Consider the following 19,474-nt stretch of genomic DNA (forward strand, 5'->3'; position numbering starts at 1 on the left):
AGAGAAAAAGCCTCTCTAGTGTTTGGAATGAGTTTCATTCATTTACCCCCCTTTAATTTGTGAGGTTTTTGGGTGGGGGGGGTGGAATGCAAGTGGGGGCAGCCTGTCATAAAAAGAGTGCATCAACAGTTAGCGGTCGGTGGCTTTGGAAGTTACTGAGAGTTCCTCATTTAATAGCAATAGTGTTTGGCTTTTAACCTGGAATATTGCAGGCTGATAGTTTTTGGTTTTTTAAAAAAAATAATAGTGCCTTTTTAAAAGATACTTCCTTCCCTGTGCATGGTGGGTGGAGTATCTCGTCAACACCCTGCTTGAAACAAAAGGTGTTGATTTTTTGGAGCTGTGGCTTTAGCATCTCTTGTTATTAAGGGAATTGCCGGACACCAGAACCACACATGGTAGGAAGACCTTCCTGGATTATTGCTGCAGGCCCAGAATCAGCCTCCCTGCGTGGTGCTTTCCGGGTGTATTTCTGAACCACAAGTCTCCGTGAGCTGGACAAGTATTCTAAAATAAAAATGCCATTTCCCCACCCACCATGTAAAAAACTTTTTCTATTAGAAGTGTCCCTCAGAATAAAACTTTGCAACTGTAATCCCCATAGATACCCAATGCTGCAGATGTCAGATCTTCAGCAGGCTGGCTTCCCAATAAGTGCCCATTAAAAGTTGCTTTTGACTGACAGTTTGAGTGTCGAACCAGGGTGGGCTAACATGAACCCCTCCATGCGCTCCCAGATTAGTAACTTCCTTCAGCCTTCACAAGCCTGATGGGAGTTGGAGTCCAAGACGTTTGGAGAGGCACCAGGTTGGCAGTTGCCAATCTAAACGGCCACAGCTTAGCTGCTGTAAACCAAACATCAGAATAGATTGGTTGTTGGGAGTCAAAGGCTTTAATCCAATTGCTAATGTCCCTGCACATCTGTTGCCATTCTAGACGAAAGTAAAAAAAGAAAAGCCCAAAGTTACAAAACACTACCATTAATACAACAGTGCCAATTAAATTGCTTCAGAGAGCAAAAACAAATAAATAAATTGGATTGCTGTAACTACCATACAAACCAGCAAAGCTTGCTGACTTAAATAATAATTACAGGCCACCTTTGGTATTAAAACGAGCCCTTAAACCTTGTTCAAGACAAGGTTTCAAGGGAATTCCTCTCTTGCAAGTACTGACATAGCCTCATTATCTTCTGTGGGATTACTCCAGCGTAGGCTGAGCTAGAACCTTGATACCTAGTATACGTGCTTCTTAATCGGTGTTGGTGGGGTGGGTGCTTGTATTTCAAGATTATAACAAACGGGAGCATTGAAAAATGGCAACCCCCAAGTGCGGTCCTGAAGCAGTTGAGCCCAGAGTTCTTTCGGCTCATTTTCTCCTGCATGTTCCTCCTTGGTTCTTGCTTGCAAATCATCTTGCAGGGGAGGAAAAGGCTCCTCCTGTTTCGAACCCCTTCTGCCAATTTGACATCACTATCTTTTATCAACAGCTGTTGTTCTTGAGCATTTCATCCTCCCATTTATTCCACCTCCCATGCTTTAGGCCAGGTACCATCATGGTTGGGTTATTGGTTTTGTTTTAAAAAATAGTCTTCTTTCCTCTTCCCCCTCTCCTCGCCCTCAATCCAGTCTAAATCATGTTGGCTGCATTCTGGTATATGCCCAATTAATTGCATGTTGGAAAGAAGCGAGTTGCTTTTATTTGTGTGTGTATTTGTGACTGAGGGTTGTTTAGACTTGCCAGGTCTTTCCAAGTTCGCACAACGAAAGGTTTAGTTGAAATGCTCTTTTTTTGCTTTCTTTCCCAAGTGAAGACAATGGGAAGTGTTTGCCTCAAATCTTTTAGAAGAATCTAGATCGCTTCTGCCTGTCAGAATAGTCTCCGAGCTGGTTGTTGCTACCCAATTTCCTTAGCACACAGGGCTTGACTGTGTTGCATATGAGCCATGCTTCCACATCTCTGCTGTTTGCAATTCTTAGGACCTTGGAAGCCAGCAAAAATGGTACCTTATGAATACCCCCTTTTCCACTGGGAATATGCTAACTTTTAATGAGCGAATGTTAACAGTGGCCCTCAGTCGGTTGTGTAAGTGTAACCAAGGTTGATGTCTGGACAAACCCGGAAGATATTTTCAATTTCTGCTCCTTGAATTTTTAGAAAGTTCTTTTTAAAAATAAAATAAAAATGAAACTAAAACCTTGGGAAATCTGGAATTCTCTTGAGGTTTCTGCTCTTGAGCAGAGACCTTTTGAAGAAAAACCTTTGGGAATCAGAGGTAAAAAGAACCACATGATAGGTACTAATTTAAAGATTGTGCGCGCACAAAAATCATGGGAGCTGTAGTTTCTTAAGCGCTCTGGAACTTGGAGCTCTTTGAGAGGTAGACTACAGCCCCCAGGATTCTTTGGAGAAAGCCACGTGCTTTAAATATATAGCGTATACAAAGCCAGATTCTCAAGCCTGCTAAAAAGGGGAGACAGAATTGGAAGTGTCTGTGTGGGTTTTTTGGGGTTTTTTAACAATTTCCTTTGAAATGGGTTTAATTTTCTGTGCCAGGTTCATGTGCAAAGGCTACCATGTGCCTCTCTAGATTTATATTGAGGTTTCCCTCCCTTTGAAGCTCCTGCTGATTTTCTGGGGGCTGGGTGGGGGGACTGGCATTTTAAAAAGCAAGGTGTTGATTTCTGAAAGAGTATTCTATTTTAGTAATAGTGCTCACATTATATACTAGGCCACATTTTTCATGTACAGCACTGTAGGGGATCCCACTCCTGTGCATGAGAAAGATAAGGGAGTTCTCAACTCTGTTTCCCCCCACAATACTAGGTAATAAACTCACTAGAAACAGACTGAGTCTTCCTTTCTCTCCCCAAACAATCACACCGCAAAACAAACCTGACATTTCAATATTATAAATCTGCCTCCTCCTTGCCTCTTGAGCAACTTTCTCCACGGGAGCGTACTTCAGCGTTTAAGAAATGGATTATTATTTTGTTGTTATTGTTCCAGAAAGCCCTCGAAACAAAGCCGTTTTAAAAGAATGAATGAGTCTTGGGAGAATCCACACAGTTTCCATCCTCTTCCAGTTTTTTCAATTTGTGTCTTTCCCCCGACCCTTGCAAATTCAGGTTTCGTTTTTAAATCAGATTGGAGTGGTTAGGACGAAAGGAATAGCAGAGGCGTTTTTAAATGGACTTGCCCACCCAGACCGATAGTCAAGTTGTCATGGCAGGACACTCCCCTCCCAGCTCCCTTGGTCCACTTCAACACAAGGCAGCAAATCTTGCTAACCATTGACCTATCTGTCTCTTAGGATTCTCAAGCTGCTTAATGGCAGAGCAAGTACCATTTGCCTCGCTTGGAGGCAACTGAAGCTGGTCTTGCTTGTAGAGAAGCCAGTTAGTTGAGGCTTGGGAAGCTGTCACTGGCCTATAAGCATCAGACACTCAATCCACTCAAAAGCTACGTGCTCTCAAGTCCCATTGAGATTTAGGTGGGAGAGATTTATAGACCACAAGCCCATGTTTTTAAGTCCCATCCGTTTTCTACAAGAACGCTGAATACTTGCTTTAGTCCAGGCATCCCCAACCTTTGGCCCTCCAGATGTTTTGGACTACAATTCCCATCATCCCTGACCACTGGTCTTGTTAGCTAGGGATCATGGGAGTTGTAGGCCAAAACATCTGGAGGGCCTCAGGTTGGGGATGCCTGCTTTAGTCTTTCCCACTGAAATTACAGGGACTTGTGAAATGGGCCGAACCTTCGTCGCCTTCTGTAACCCTGTAACGCGATGAGATGCTGCTCTCTGATGCTGGCTTAATGAAGTTGCTGTTGCATTGTTGCTTCTAGCAGTGCAGGAGAAGGAGGTGGGGGAAGAGTTTCTCTCCATCCTTTTAGCTATGTGTCAAGCCTAAAACCAACTTCTGAAGATGTTGGCTAAAGTTAACCAATGAACAGCTGGTACTGCTTGATCGCAACAGTTGCTCTTTGGAAGTTCATCAGTTGCCTCGGCAGATGTTTTACGCTATTAATAACTTTACGTTTCGTAATGATGGCCTTCCTTCTCTTCTCCCCTCCCCTCCATCCCACCTACCACCTTTAAGAATGATAACAATATTGATAGAAAAAGGCTTGTTCTTACAGTTGTAAGGAAAGGCAAAGCTGCCCAAAAAGAGGATTAAAGACGCAGCACACACACACCCCAGTGGAGCCACTTGGCCACATGCATGGTGGAAAACTCATTTCTCAGCACAGCTCCTCATTGGATCCACACGGTGCCATTTTGTTCTGGAATCTACCATTGGGTTGGGTTTGAAGGGGCCCGATAATGTTCCTTCACCACCCAACCCTTGCTGGATCAAAGTGCTATTACTGCGATTTGAAATATCTGTCCTCCTTTGGGATTTATTTTTCTTCTTAATTCCGTTGCTTTTTTGTGTCTTTGACACAGGTTTAGCCTGTTGCACATTTTCACCTTTTGGCCTTTGGGGGGAAATTCCTTTGCTAGGTATGTTTTTTTGTTGATGATGTTGTGTTGAGAAGGTGGGGAGGGAAGGAAGGAAGAAAAAATTTCCATGTAGCAAGAGAACGCTTGTGCAATTCCTTTTCGGCAGAGCTCTGGCGGTGTTTGCCCACCCCACCCCCCTTCCCCAAACTCAGGTATGTTTTAGGCAGTGAAACCGGCTTCTTCCCTGTCCCGTGAGAAATATATCGCCGTTTGCTTTCCAAGTTCTCATTAGCAAATACTTTCATTGCAATCCTAAGCAACTTATAGCTTGGAGAGGCCTTAGGAAGTTGTTTTTCCAAGTGCATATTTTGTTTTGTTTCAAAAACTCTAAAATAAAAAAATAAAGATGGGGAAAATATATATACTATATAAATATATAGAGATATCTAGAAACTTGGTGTTTGGCACACAGGTTTTTTTCAGTGTTGGATCACTTTTAACTGTCACAGGTACCATACGTGTAACTCTTAAATCTTCCATCTGCTTTCCTTTCTGTGTATATTCCTTTAAAGGAAGCTATGTTGCCATGATTTTTTTAAAATAATAATATTTAAACAGAAAAGAGAGAGATAATTTTTTTAGAGTTAACTCCTCGGAGGTGAACAAACTTTTACATTTTTTCCCCTTGACTATTACCGAGTTCAGTACTAATATATGTGTTGTGGTGTTTTTTTTTACCTGATTCAGTGGAACTTAACAAGGGATTAAAAATACATGTATATACATATATATATGTATACATATATCACTGTACATTGGAAACAAAAGCTACTAAAATTGGAGCAAGCGCACCTCCCAGCGGCTCTGAATCTGAACCCCTCTTTCCTCTCTCTCTTTTTGTGCCACGGTTATTTATATGAAAGCATCTTGATCACTTTCGGACGCTCATCCTCCTCCACTCTTGTGCTACCCTTTCCCATGTTTCTTCCCCCCCCCCCTTTTCTTTTTTGTATTCCAACATTCGCACCAAGACTGCAGTGCCCGACTTTTATTCTTTGTAACCATCAAAACCCATACTGAGTATGTTTGTAACCAACATTGTGATAATTCTGTAATTGTATTGCTAAAAAATGGATAATTGACCTAATAAATATAGTGTTCCTGCGTTCGTGCAGGCGTGCTTTGTTCGAGACGCAGAAGGCTTCTGTGCTCTTTTGGAAAAGACAAAACAAAAAAACGAGCAAACTTCTGTTGCGGCTATCATTTGGCACACTCTTTGGAAAACTCCCTGTGGGGGGGGGGGGAGGGCAGCATCAGGGGAGATATTTTACTTTAGTGTTTTTATATCTTCCTATATATATATAATATGTAAGGTGTCGTCACGTTCTGTAGCTCATGTGGCCACTGATAGGCAGCCATGCCAACTGCAGCACGAGGAACAGCAAGCTGACCCAGGTAAGCTGTTCCCCCTACAGTGAGGCTTCACACAATAGTTCAGAAAGCCACTCTGTGAAGCGCCCCCTCCCTTTAAAGGGGGTTGTGGGGAATGGCAAGCCTTGGGGTGAACTGGGGGGACGGATGAGGGTGGGTGATCACCCTGAGCTAAGTGATTTCAGTCCTGTAGGGAATGAATTTTCTTTTGGGGTGGGGGCAGTGCTCAGCTGGGATGAAATAATGCCCAGGGGGGCCCTATTGGTTGTGTTACCACCCTTGAGGTTGTGGGGCATTCCCTGTGGCAAACCCCCAAGCCGTAGGACTCCTCGCAGAGTTGCGTCTGGCACCTTCACTATCCCGTTTTTCATTGAGTGCAGGAAAGATGCTCCTCTTTATCCCGGCTTTGGACGGTTTAGGATCCACCTTATTTCTGGGGTTGCGAGCTGTTTTTAACGGTTCTTAACATTGTACTTTACTTGTTATGGCCCACCCTAAGACTTTGAGGTGAAGGATAGATTAATAATACTAGCAATAATAATTAAATGGCTGGGACAGAGCTAGAGGAGCAGGGAGAGCCCTCAGTACCATAGCTGTCAACTTTCCCCTTTTATTGTGAGGAATCCTATTCGGAATAAGGGAATTTCCCTTAAAAAGGGGAAACGTTGACAGCTATGCTCAATACACAGCTGGGAACAGAAGAAGAGTTTGGATTTGATATCCCGCCTTTCACTCCCCTTAAGGAGTCTCAAAGCGGCTAACGTTCTCCTTTCCCTTCCTCCCCCACAACAAACACTCTGTGAGGTGAGTGGGGCTGAGAGACTTCAGAGAAGTGTGACTGGCCCAAGGTCACCCAGCAGCTGCATGTGGAGGAGCGGAGCCGCAAACCCAGTTCCCCAGATTACGAGTCCACCGCTCTTAACCACTGCACCACACTGGCTCAGCACACTGGAACAACAACATGGAGGGAAGCTCTTGAGATAATTTTTTTTTGGGGGGGGGGGACTCTCTGCTACTGAGCCCTTCTGTTTGCCTGACATCACAAACCAGTGACACGAATCGTGCTTCCAGTCTCCCTCGTCCTCAAAGGATTTAGCTCTCATTCTCTGTCTCACACACATTTTCTTCCCTTTCTGTCCCTTTGACAGGTTCTATTATTACTTTGCACCCCCTCAGTTCAGTACCCTGTGTAGGGGAATGGCCCACACCATCCTAAATTGTCTGTGGGCAGCAGACCACAACTCCTGCCCTCCTTTAACTTTTTGAGCCCATTGTTCTTCTCTCCTCTCCAGGGTGATCAGGTACAAAAGAACAGGTTGTCTCTACGTTCTACGCAAGAGTAAATCCACATAAACTAATCAACACGACCATGACTACCACTGACTATAGCCCATAGTTAGCTGATTGTTAGGAGCCTTAAAAAAAGGTAAAGGACCCCTGACAGTAAAGTCCAGTCGCGAACAACTCTGGGGTTGCGGCGCTCATCTCGCTTTACTGGCTGGCATACAGGTTCTGGGTCATGTGGCCAGTATGACTAAGCCGCTTATGGTGAACCAGAGCACTGCATGGAAATGCCGTTTACCTTTCTGCTGGAGTGGTACCTATTTATCTACTTGCACTTTGACGTGCTTTTGAATTGCTAGGTTGGCAGGAGCTGGGACTGAGCAACGGGAGATCACCCCGTCACGGGGATTCAAACCGCCAACCTTTTTAGTTTAGACCACAGCGCCACCCGTGCTTATCTAGCGCCAAATCTTAATTATGGCCATATTCACACCACACATTTAAAGCACCATTGCAACACTTGTGGCTTTTTCCAAAGAATTTTGGGAGCTGTGGGTGTTTTTTTGTTTTTTGTTTTTTTTTAAGGAATCCCTTTATTCCCCTCACTGAGCTACAACTGCCAGAGTTCTCTGTGAAGAGACTCTTCAACTACTCTAGATAATTGTAGCTCCAGGAACAGAACCAGGAGTGTCCTAACAACTCTTGAGTATCCTTAACAGCACCTCCCAGAATTCATGGGGGGAAGCCATTGACTGTACAAAGTAGTATCACTGTGCTTTAAAATGGATGGTGCAGATGCGGCCTGTGACCACTCCCATGGGGAATCACATAGAACTTTGGTTAACAGTAGAGCCGGCCCCATAGTTAGCTTGGGATTACAAAGGGGGCATCCAGGGCCTACAAAGGATGAAGGCCCTTGCACTATACTTGGGCCTTGTGTGGTACACACCAGGAGGCATGTGGCCACTAGGTGGCACTGCTGCTTCATTATAGTTCAGGATCAAAAGACTACAGTAGTTGCTAAGGAAGTGACTTTCTAGGAAAAGTTAACTTTCTTTTTTTTCACCTGGGGAGAGTCTCAAGGGCCCTGTGGAAGGGTTCAGAGAGCTGCATTCTGCCCTCAGGTCTAGGGTTCCCCATCCCACCTTAGAGGATTTAAACATTATATGGAGAGAAATAAAGGTAAAGGGGACCCCTGACCATTAGGTCCAGTCGTGACTGACTCTGGGGTTGCGGCGCTCATCTCGCTTTACTGGCCGAGGGAGCCGGCGTACAGCTTCCAAGTCATGTGGCCAGCATGACTAAGCCGCTTCTGGCGAATCAGAGCAGCACATGGAAACACCGTTTACCTCCTGCCGGAGCGGTACCTATTTATCTACTTGCACTTTGACGTGCTTTCGAGCTGCTAGGTTGGCAGGAGCAGGGACCAAGCAACGGGAGCTCACCCTGTCGCGGGGATTCGAACTGCCGACCTTCTGACTGGCAAGTCCTAGGCTCTGTGGTTTAACCCACAGCGCCACCCGCGTCCCATGGAGAGAAATATTAAGTGCTGATTTGCTACCACAAACTGGGAAGGGGTTTCCCTTCTGCCCTCTCCTGCAAGAGGTTTGATTTGAATGGTTTTTCATCAAATCCTCACTTCCTTTAAAACCTCACAAAGCTATCACCAAAGCAAGGGAGCTCTGCCTTCCTCAACGTGCCCCAGCCCCATGTGTTCTGGACATGATCCCAATTTGATCCCAATTTGAATGGCTGTGTTTTGGACTCCAGTTCTCAACAGCCCAACTCAGCAGAGCCATTCCACCTCTCCGCTTCACAGACCTCCCTGCCCACTTGTCTTTGACCCTCATGTTGCTTCCAAACCACTCTAGGGAGGCAGATTGAATCATAAACTCCAGGGAAAATGCTCTCAGGAAGCGGGTCTTTATATAAGCTGTTGACATCGAGTCTCTGCGGAGGCCTAACTCAAAAGGCGTCTTGCAGAAAGCTAAACTCTTTCTACAAATTCTCCGTTGGGTACATTGGATGTGTGTGTTGTCTCCTTGGTAAACGCCGCACATGCTAACGGTCAGTCTTTAAAGGAGTTTCTTCAGCCGCTGGAGAAAGCTTCGCTGCTTCATTGCTGGTAGAGGTAGGTGAGATGGTAGCCATGTACGTGGGGTGACTGATATCGACACCTTCCTTCCTTCTTGCCTTTGAGGGCCTCTTGTGTAGCCTGAAGAGACATAGTGGAAAAACTCCCTAAGAGAGCAGTGGGGAACCCATTTTCCAATGGATGTTGCTGAACTATCCAGCAAGGATGCACAACATCCCCGATCGTTGGCCCTGCTGGAATCGGGAGTCCAGCAACATCTGGAAGGCCACAGATCCCCATCCTTCTTGTAAGTGCCCAGTAAAGGAATGTAAGAAGCTGCCTAATACTGAGATCATTGCTCCATGAGGCTCAGTATTGTCAACACTGACTGGCAGGGGCTCTCCAGGGTTTTGGATAGACATTCTTACTCCTTCCTGGAAATGCCAGGAATCAACCCTGGGGCCATTTGACCGCAAAAGCCTGTGCTCTAGCATTGAGTTACAGCCCTTCTGCAATCCTTCCCTCGCCCTGTTAGGAGAAATTTGCACTGAAATGCAGATAAACATCAGGATTATTCTTTTCAATTCTCAAACTGCTGCAGGGATGTAGAGAACTGAAAACGAGAAACGCAGCTGAAAATGACAGATCCATCCATCCCTAGTCAGTGGTGAGAATTATGGATTTCATTAGACGCCCCCTGCGCACCCCTACCAATCTGAGCACAGTTGATGCTCCTCACTCACCTCTTCTTTGACGTACTTCCCGGAGGCAGGTCAGAGTCTCGCGACAGTGAGCACACCTGTTTTAATTTCCCCTGCATCTTTGTACCGCCTTGGAGGCCCCAGGTATCACGCAGCTTCATCAGCTTGCCACAGTCGGGCAGAACAACCATGTCGGGACTTTCCAACCGGCAATAAGCTTTCTGGAATTAAATATGAAGACATGCACAAAACCAACACAGGACTGGTTGCCTCTGACTCTACTGTGTGAGGATTCCTGGCCTAAATGAAGCTGTGAGGCATCAAACCACACACTTGAGAAATGTCCCGTTCGGTGGCTTGCAGCACTTCAAAAATGCAGCGCTGGAACGGAGGACAAGTGTCGTCTTTCAACGCTCAAAAAGAGCTCTCACACGATCGACTGCTCCCCTTCTGCTCCGATTGTATAGCACCCAGATATACATCTCCATTGTTAAATAACGGTGCAGAAATAGTAGAATACAGGACAAAGCTGGAAGCGTTCAGGCATGGCCAACTTCTTTATAAAGTGGCACAACCACTGGGTGCCGCTATGGCTTTCTCAGTGAATCATTATGGAAAAGCTGCAATTTAAATGCAAAGTCTACGAGGCCCTTTGTCGGGTGGATGTTTGCAGCTGTGCAAAGCTCCAGTGAATGCCTCACCCCCACCTCAAATTACCCCCCTCCCCAAAGATTCATGAGGACGTGGTTTTGCACTTTTTACCCAGCCCAGAAAGTTCAGCTAAACTTTACAACTGTTGACAGTTCAGCCCTAACTAGGTTAGCAACAGGAACAGGAGAAAGGTTGTAGCTCAGTGGACAGATCATCTGCTTTGCATGCAGAAGGTCCCCAGCATCTCCAGGCAGGGCTGGGGTAAGCTCTTGCCTGGTAACCCTGGAGAGCTGCTGCCAGTCAGTGTAGACATTACTGAGCTAGGTGGACCGATAGTCTGACTCTGCAACATTCCTGGCTTGACCCAAAGGCAGCCATGCTCACTGCCCCAACAAGCTGGCACAAGCAGACTGTCCACTAGGAAAAAACATGCTTTGAACACCATTAAAGTTATTTAAATGCAGCCTGTTATTCAGTAGCCTTTCTGCTTGATTTAGATCCTTGTGACGTCTTTAATTTTCCAGAAGAAAACCTCCTCTGCTAACTCTCCTTTTTCATGGGGCTGGGAAATCGCACATTAGCAAGCCCTGAGCAGCACAGAACACCATCGATCATAGCAGGGATTTCAATGAAGCAGTGATGACTCAGTCTGTCCTGCTCATCTCCCAGCCTTAATAAAAGCTCATAAAAAGATCGAGTTAATACACCGGCAACACTGGGGCATTTGCCAAGGACCTCTTTGGTGCTATCCGATAGCCCCCACACCTCTGAGAGAGGTGTTATTGAACACGTTGCCTTGCTAGGTCAACCTAAAGGCCCATCTGGGCCCAGTATTCTGCTTCCAACAGGGGCAAGCACTGTAGGACGGCAACAGCCCTTGGCCACAGCACCTGGTGCATGAGAGAGACTGCCTCTGAACAGTCCTATTGCCTCTTTATTGCCCCCAAAGGAGCTTATAATAATAAAAGTGGGTGAGTGTGGAGAGAGAGAGAGAGAGGGAGAGAGAGAGAGAGAGAGAGAGATGGTAGGATCCTGCAGGTAATCTGGTTCAACCCCTACTCAATGCAGGATCTGCAATGTAGGGCTCAACTGCAGGAGGCACTGGGGACCTTTGCCCTGCCAGGCGCTGCTGAACTACAGCTTCTATCAGCCTAGCAAGCTTGGCCAGTGATGACTGCGATACCTAACAACTCCTAGTGCCCTTGATGAGATTTTGGTTCTTCTTTGGAGGAAGCCACGGCTGTTACAGTGGCATATGAAAACTTTAAATGTGTGGTGCTGATATGGCCTCTTGCTTCCTGTCCCCGCCTCTCTCTGGACCACTTCAGCCGGGATAGCTCTGTTGGTTAGAGCGTGGTTGAAATATACTCAGAGTCACAAAGTGATTTAATGCTCTTTATTCAGCTCATAGTGGTGAGGAGGAATGAATGAATGAAAGTCCCCTCAAAGTATCTGCTTTATATACATTATTTACACAATGGGCTGCACATGATTGGCTAATTCCGGAATTCTACTGTAAGCCAATCAAGTTGTGGATTCACTTCTATCTGGAGCATGATTGGGTGGTTCCTGCCAACCAATCATACTGCTGCATTATGAATCCTATTGTTCTAGGACCAATCAGACTGCTGCCTTTTGGATCCTATTGTTCTAGGACCAATCAGACTGCTGCGGTTTGGATCCTATTCAACTCAGTACATAACAGTGGTACTGATGAGGCCAAGGTTGCAGGTTCGATACCCACATGGGGCAGCTGCATGCTCCTGCTTTGGGCTAGGTGATCCTCAGGGTCCTTTCCAAGTCTATGATTCTATGATCTGCCAAGGCTCTGGCTAGAGAAGAAATCTACTTTCATTGAGAGATTCATATTTTTTTTGAGGCAGGGTGGGAAAACATAGTAACAATATAATAGTAATTTATTATTTATACTCCGCCCATCTGGTTGGGTTTCCCTAGCCACTCTGGGCAGCTTCCAACAAAATATTAAAATACAGTAGTCTGTTAAACAATTAAAAGCTACCCTAAACAGGGCTGCCTTCAGATGTCTTCTAAATGTCAGGTAGTTGTTCTTCTCTTTGACATCTGGTGGGAGGGCGTTCCACAGGGCGGGTGCCACTACCGAGAAGGCCTTCTGCCTGGTTCCCTGTAACTTGGCTTCTTGCAGTGAGGGAACTGCCAGAAGGCCCTCGGAGCTGGACCTCAGTGTCCGGGTAGAACGATGGAGGTGGAGACGCTCCTTCAGGTATACTGGGCTGAGGCCGTTTAGGGCTTTAAAGATCAGCACCAACAATTTGAATTGTGCTTGGAAACGTACTGGGAGCCAATGTACATCTTTCAGTCACCAGCCGCTCCCAGTCACCAGTCTATCTGCCACATTCTGGATTAGTTGTAGTTTCCGGGTCACCTTCAAAGGTAGCCCCACTTAGAGTGCATTGCAGTAGTCAAAGCGGGAGATAACTAGAGCATGTGCCACTCTGGCCAGACAGTCCGCAGGCAGGTAGGGTCTCAGCCTGCGTACCAGATGGAGCTGGTAAACAGCTGCCCTGGACACAGAATTGACCTGCGCCTCCATGGTAGGCTGGATGTTGCCCTGCTACCCAGCTGCCTATTGCCACCCTCCACTGCTTTCTCTGCCGTGTCAAAGGAAGCATCGCTCTTACCAGGAACTTGGCCATTTGGTCGGTCTTGCTGTAGCGGTACAATCTGCACAGCTGCTTCTCGTCGAGTGCTGAGAAGAGGGAGACAAACCTCCAAAGCATCCTAGAGCAGGCGGCAAAGTGGGAGGAGAGAGGGAACTTAAACACATCACTGTTGCGTGGAACGTGGGACAGAGAATGGTGTCAGAAAGCGAGACGGTTGCAAAGAGAGCTTAAAGGCTAAGGGCCAGGGGACATGGCTCAGGGGCAGAGCATCTGCCCTGCATGCAGAAGACCCTGGGTTCAATCTGCAATGGCGTCTCCTGGAAGGGCTGGGAGAGTCCCGTCTGCAACCCCAGAGAGCTGCTGCCAGTCAGTGTAGACAACAGTGAGCTAGATGGAGAAACAGTCTGACACTGTATAAGTCAGCTTTCTGTGTTCATACGGAAAGAGTTGCAGTTCCCAGAGTGTTTTAACAACCTGTCCCTCTTCAAAGGGAACTCTGGGACTTGTAGGCCCGGGAGAGGGCATCTCTCAGCACCTTTAGCAAACTACAGCTCCCAGAATTCTTTGGGGGAAGCGATGGCTGCTTAAAGTGGTATCGTAGTGCTTTAAAGGTATGGTGTAAACATGGCCTAATAGACATCTCCTCGCAAAGTGGCTAGCTCTGAAATAACGCTATAGCTTTATTTAGTTATTTATTTTACTAAAATATGCATTTTTTGGTAAACATTTTGCCCTAGCGTATGCAATTTTGTACATGTTACATGGCTCGAAAAGTGTGCTGCAAAATTTGGAGAAGTGCAAATTTCAAACGATGGCAGCTTTGGTTCTTGCAGTGTTCTGGGAAGTACGGATTTATAAAGGTTCGCCTTTAAAAAGTGACCTTAATCAATTTTCTCCCCCCATCCCTGGTTGCTTGTCTTACAGAAGTATTAAAGAGAGTTGATAGATACAGGAGCCTTTGGCCTCCTGGTGGCCCAATTGATTAAACCAAATCAATTATTGAAATCGGCCTTTGATTAGCTACTTTTCATGGACAATATGGTATGTCTTGACAGCCTTCAATGATACTTAACAGCCCTTCCCTGCTTAACAAGATATTGAACTACTGCCAGTATTGAACCATCTGGGTTTTTGCACTGCCATAGCATTCTGCCATTGTCCTTGTAAATCACCCACTTCTGCCCTTTCACAGCCCTATTTGGAGAGTACGGTAAACAGCTTTAGAAGAAAGAAAGAAAAATAGATTATCTTATTATCTGCTTGCAGAGAGCTGGGCAATTGGAATTCTTTCAACCCTCTTGGATCCTTAAGTATTCCGGTAACGAAAAATAAACATTTGCTCTTGGCTCCTATACAGATAACTAGAGAGATTCTTGCTAGAATTTTGCTTTGGACTCTGCCTGACAAACCTGTAAAGCATGCAACTTTTTCTAAGGTGGAGGGGATGACCCGAGACCTAATGGGCTAATTTCATGAATCTTGCACCATTAATGCTATAGGGTTTACATCTCAGCAGATGCCTATAGGATTACCTTGTTAAGTCTTGTATTCCTTGCCCCTGTCCCTGCTTGCTTCCCACCTACTCAGCCTGGATGTTTGTAAACAAACAGATTTAAAAGAGCCTCAGCGAGGGGAGCCAAATTTTAATCACTGAAGGCCAATTTTAATCAATGAAGCTGAGAGCTAAGATCTTTAAAAAAAAAAAAAAGCTATCATGGTGCTGGTGTTTAAATTGTAATGGGTGAGGCAAACATGAAATAAATAATTGCTTCCCTCCTCACAATGAATTATAGCTTTTATTTATTAAATCATAAAGCTCCCCCTCCCCCATCCTTCAGTAGTTCAGAACAACTGAGGATTTGGTCATATGCAAAATAAATTAAAGTATATTTCCATATGACCTCAATAAGTCTGTACTTTAAATACAAAAGATACAGAAGGAAGCAGTTTTGATAGGGGGCAAAAAGCAGGGAAAGTGTCCCCTCCAGTAGCAGAGGGGTACAGTCAGTGCTTTTTTTCTGGGGGCACACAGGGGTACGCATACCCCTAAACATTTTGTGAATCTAAGTTTGGCCTCATTGAGGGTCAGTATTTCAATATGAGTGGGAAAATTAGAGTACCCCTAAACATTTTTTTAAGAAAAAAAGCACTGGGTACAGTTGTTCCTTGGGGAATTGATTCAGGACTAGCAGTAATGCTACCTGCCTTAGGAGTCTGCTGGTGTGTTGCAAATAAATGCAGGTTATGGAGGTGCCATGACATTTTTTGTTAACTCTATTTCATCACAAAGAACACAGGCTCTGTACAGAAGCTACTTCCAAGCAAGGGAATGTCTTTGGTAATAATATATACCAGAGGGAATTGTTGCAATACAGTGGTACCTCGGGTTAATAACTTAATTCGTTCCGGAGGTCCGTTCTTAACCTGAGGTACCACTTTAGCTAATGGGGCCTCCTGCTGCTGCCGCGCCACCAGAGCACGATTTCTGTTCTCATCCTGAAGCAAAGTTCTTAACCCGAGGTACTATTTCTGGGTTAGCAGAGTCTGTAACCTGAAGTGTCTGTAACCTGAAGCGTCTGTAACCCAAGGTACCACTATATACCCTCAGTCCCTTAAAGGAGTGCTGCTATTCAGGGAAGGTTCTGGGCACTGAGCTTTGGGGTGCTGTTGCGCAGCCTCATTCTGTGGAAGGGCCGCCTTACTTCTTCCAGTGCTTCAGCTCCCAGGTCTTGCAGTAGTGCTGAAGGAACATGTTGATATGGTCCCCGAGGATGGTCAGGTTCTTCCGGGTGCAGCTCAGCCTCTTCTCCTTTGGGAAATCTTTGGGCAAATTCAGCTTCCGCAGGCATTTCTTGAAGGGTCTCAGGAACTCTTTGCACTGGGGGCGGGGAAGAGAGAAGAAAGTGGTGTGGGGGCTGTAGCGATAGGCAAATTTGTCAGCTTTAGTTTTTTCCAGGCTTAAGTTCAATTCCCCAACATTCACAAGTTATTTTGTGGTTTAAAAGCAAACGCACATGAACTTTCGCATTTCAGTATGTAATGCAATTCTGCCTAATATGCAGATTTTTGCAAAGCGATCTTTCCGGCTATAATGCATTTTGTATGTTACTGATTGGTGGGTTGGTTGCGTTTATATCCCAACTTTTTTTCTCTAGGGTGCTCAAAGCAGTGTATACAGTTCACCTCCTCCTCATTTAATCCCCACAACGACCCTGTGAGGAAGGTTAAGCTAAGGACAGCGACTGGGGACAGAGTGGGAATTCAAACCCTGGTCTCTCAGGTCTTAGTCCGACACTCTGACCATTTCCACACAGGCAAACTAATGCCAGTGTACCGGAAAAAGCAAAGATCACCTGTGTTGAAGCAATGATTCTTCACCATCAACTTCGTTAGACTGGTCATGTTGTTCGGATGCCTGATTATCGTCTTCCAAAGCAACTACTCTATTCCAAACTTAAAAATGAAAAGCGTAATGCTGGTGGTCAGAATAAGAGATTTAAAGACTATCTCAAGGCAAATTTTTTTTTAAAATGTAGTATAAACACCGACAACTGGGAAACACTGGCCTGTGAGCGTTCCAGTTGGAGAACAGCCTTTACCAAAGGTGTCATGGGCTTTGAAGACAGTCGAACTCAGGACGCAAGGGAGAAATGAGGTAAGAGGAAGGCATGCTTGGCAAACCCACACCGTGATCAACTCCTACCTGGAAACCTATGTCCTCACTGTGGAAGGATGTGTGGATCCAGAATTGGCCTCCACAGTCACTTACGGATTCACTGTTAAAACTGTGTTTATGGAAGACAATCTTACTCAGCTACAAGTGATCACCAAAGCATTACCACACAGTGGCTTTATTCACTAATATATGCATGCTTATGCACACTTTAGTAGTCTATGCATTTTTGTATACTGTACTTTGCCGGGGAACCTCACTGCAAAGTTCAGAGACCTGCAAATTTCAAAGGATAGCTGTTTCGCTTTGTGTATTGTTCTGGAAACTGCAGCGTTCTCCTTTATACGTGAACTGAATCTGATTTCTCCTCCATCCCTTGAGAGTGTGTGTATGTATTCTTAGTATTCCAGGAGCAATGCCCAACAGTTTAATGGCCTACGGTTTAAGGAACCATGTCCTATGGGTAGAAATGGCTTTCTTTCTCACTATTTTGAAGGTGTCCTGTGTCAGTCCATCTGCGTAGTGGACAAGCACATCTCCCGACGGCGCGACCCTCGTGAGGGTCTCTCTGTGTGACGTCTCACGGTCTTGGCAGGTTGGAAGCTTGAGCTCAGTCGCCTGCAAACATGTGCACACCTGAGAAGTCACTTTCTTGGGTCCCCGCAGGTAAAAAGTAAGCAAAACTGCAATCTCTAAGCAAGAAGCCATCAAGGAAAGTGGCAGAAGAATCAGCTGAGACAATGATAATAGTGTGGACATACAGAGCCAGCTCTATCCTTAGGCAAAATGAGGCAACCGCCTCAGGTGACAGACTTTGGGGGGCAGCAGCAGCCCTCATTGTGAACATAAGAAGAGCCTGGCTGTGGGGTCAGGTCAGAGACCCATCTAGTCCAGCGTCCTGTTCTCACAGCCACCAACCAGATGCCACAGTGGGAAGGCTGAAAGCGGGACCTGATCCCAAGAGCACTTTCTATAAGTGCAGTTCCTAAGGATTGGTATTCAGAGGCATACTGCGTCCAACAGTGGAGACAGATCACAGCCATTGCAGCTAGTAGTCATGGACAACCTTAAAGGTAAAGGGACCCCCTGACTGTTAGGTCCAGTTGCAGAAGACTCTGGGGTTGCGGCGCTCACCTCGCTTTACTGGCCGAGGGAGCCAGCGTACAGCTTCTGGGTCATGTTGCCAGCATGACTAAGCTGCTTCTGGAGAACCAGAGCAGTGCACGGAAACGCCATTTACCTTCCCGCTGGAGCGGTACCTATTTATCTACTTGCACTTTACGTGCTTTCGAACTGCTAGGTTGGCAGGAGCTGGGACCGACCAACGGGATCTCACCCCGTTGTGGGGATTCGAACCGCCGACCTTCTGATTGGCAAGCCCTAGGCTCAGTGGTTTAACCCACAGTGCCACCCACGTCCCATGGACAGCCTTACCCTCAATGAATTTGTCCAATCCATTTTTGAAGGCAGACAAGTTGGTGGTTATTGCCAGCTCCTGTGGGAGCCAATTCCATAGGTTAACTATGTGCTGTGTGAATGAGTTTCTCTCCTGCATCTCCCAATAGCTGGCTTCACTGGATGACCCCAGCAGATCCATATTGTGCATAAGTTTATACACCTCTGCCATGTCCCTCGCCCCCCCCCTTGCCTATTTTGCAAACTGGAAAGCATTGGTAAACCACTTGGTAACTTTCCAAATGCATAGTCAAAGGAATAGGTTTCTTCTCGAACAACTACAAAAATGTACCCATTACACAGACCTGGCAAACCTTGTTCCTCCACTCTTCTAGGCCTGCCATTCTTCCAGCAGTTGCTTCTCCCATGGCCGACTTCCCCGTTAGCCAAATCCTGCCTCTTCCCTTCTCCTTCTCTGCTCCCTAGGGACTCTCTTTGGGGGCCAAGGGACCCAAAGATGAGCTGGGTGTCGTGGGCCACAGTCCGGCCTGTGTGGGTGTGTTTGAATCTAAGCCGGCTTTTGTGACCTCACCTCTGAGGCGAATTGGTTCCAAATTCTTATGACAAGCGAAGGAAGAGGGATTGCTTCCCTGAGAAGAAACGGGGAATGTTTGGTTGTGTGTGGGGGGGCTTAAGTCTCATCTCTTGATGGCCCCCATCATTTGAGTGCCTCCTCAGATGTCTGAAGGAATCGTGGTCTCTTTTCGAGGAATTTTGGTTGTTCTGTGGAGGTGTGAACAACGACAACAACAAAAAACCTTCTGCACTGCCTCAGATGCACTCTTTCTTTATTCTCTCATTCCTCCTGCAGGAGAGACCTAGTCAATGAAAGTTGTTGGCAGGTCTAGTAAGCATTGGTCCAAATTAAATCGAGAGATTTCCCCTTTAAATACAGGTTTGTTAAATTTAACCTGCGGGCGTTAAACTTTCTGTAAAGTGATATCCCAGACAAGCATTGGAATCTGTCTCAGATTTACTTTTTGAAAGGAATAATAAGAATAATTATATCAAGAAATTTCCCCACTCCCTGTACGCTTTATTCTCCGGAAGGTCACTGTGCCCTTTTGCACAATTTTCTTCCTAACAGTTCTCTCTGTCGGCCTCTTTTCTTCCATT

The 19,474-nt window shown here is 45.9% G+C and overlaps 1 protein-coding gene across 2 annotated transcripts; it reads right to left on the minus strand.

Annotated features, from left to right (window-relative positions):
* Window positions 1–237: 237 nt before the first annotated feature.
* On the minus strand, window positions 238–18,879 carry CHCT1 (CHD1 helical C-terminal domain containing 1). Of its 2 annotated transcripts, none has more exons than XM_083588002.1 (6): window positions 18,664–18,879; window positions 17,390–17,521; window positions 15,933–16,108; window positions 13,249–13,348; window positions 9,980–10,158; window positions 238–5,735 (listed from the first exon to the last, which is right to left on the minus strand). In XM_083588002.1, exons 1-6 carry the CDS (start codon window positions 18,724–18,726, stop codon window positions 5,708–5,710), a joined length of 678 nt encoding a protein of 225 aa, XP_083444128.1. In that variant the 5' UTR covers window positions 18,727–18,879; the 3' UTR covers window positions 238–5,707. The 2 variants fall into 2 exon arrangements, with proteins under 2 accessions (XP_083444128.1, XP_083444127.1); XM_083588001.1 differs by lacking the exon at window positions 238–5,735 and adding an exon at window positions 9,070–9,377 and having other exon boundaries at window positions 18,664–18,878.
* Window positions 18,880–19,474: the final 595 nt, after the last annotated feature.

Source organism: Podarcis filfolensis (genome assembly GCF_964270895.1).
Source record: "Podarcis filfolensis genome assembly, chromosome: 15".
Classification (NCBI taxonomy): domain Eukaryota; kingdom Metazoa; phylum Chordata; class Lepidosauria; order Squamata; family Lacertidae; genus Podarcis; species Podarcis filfolensis.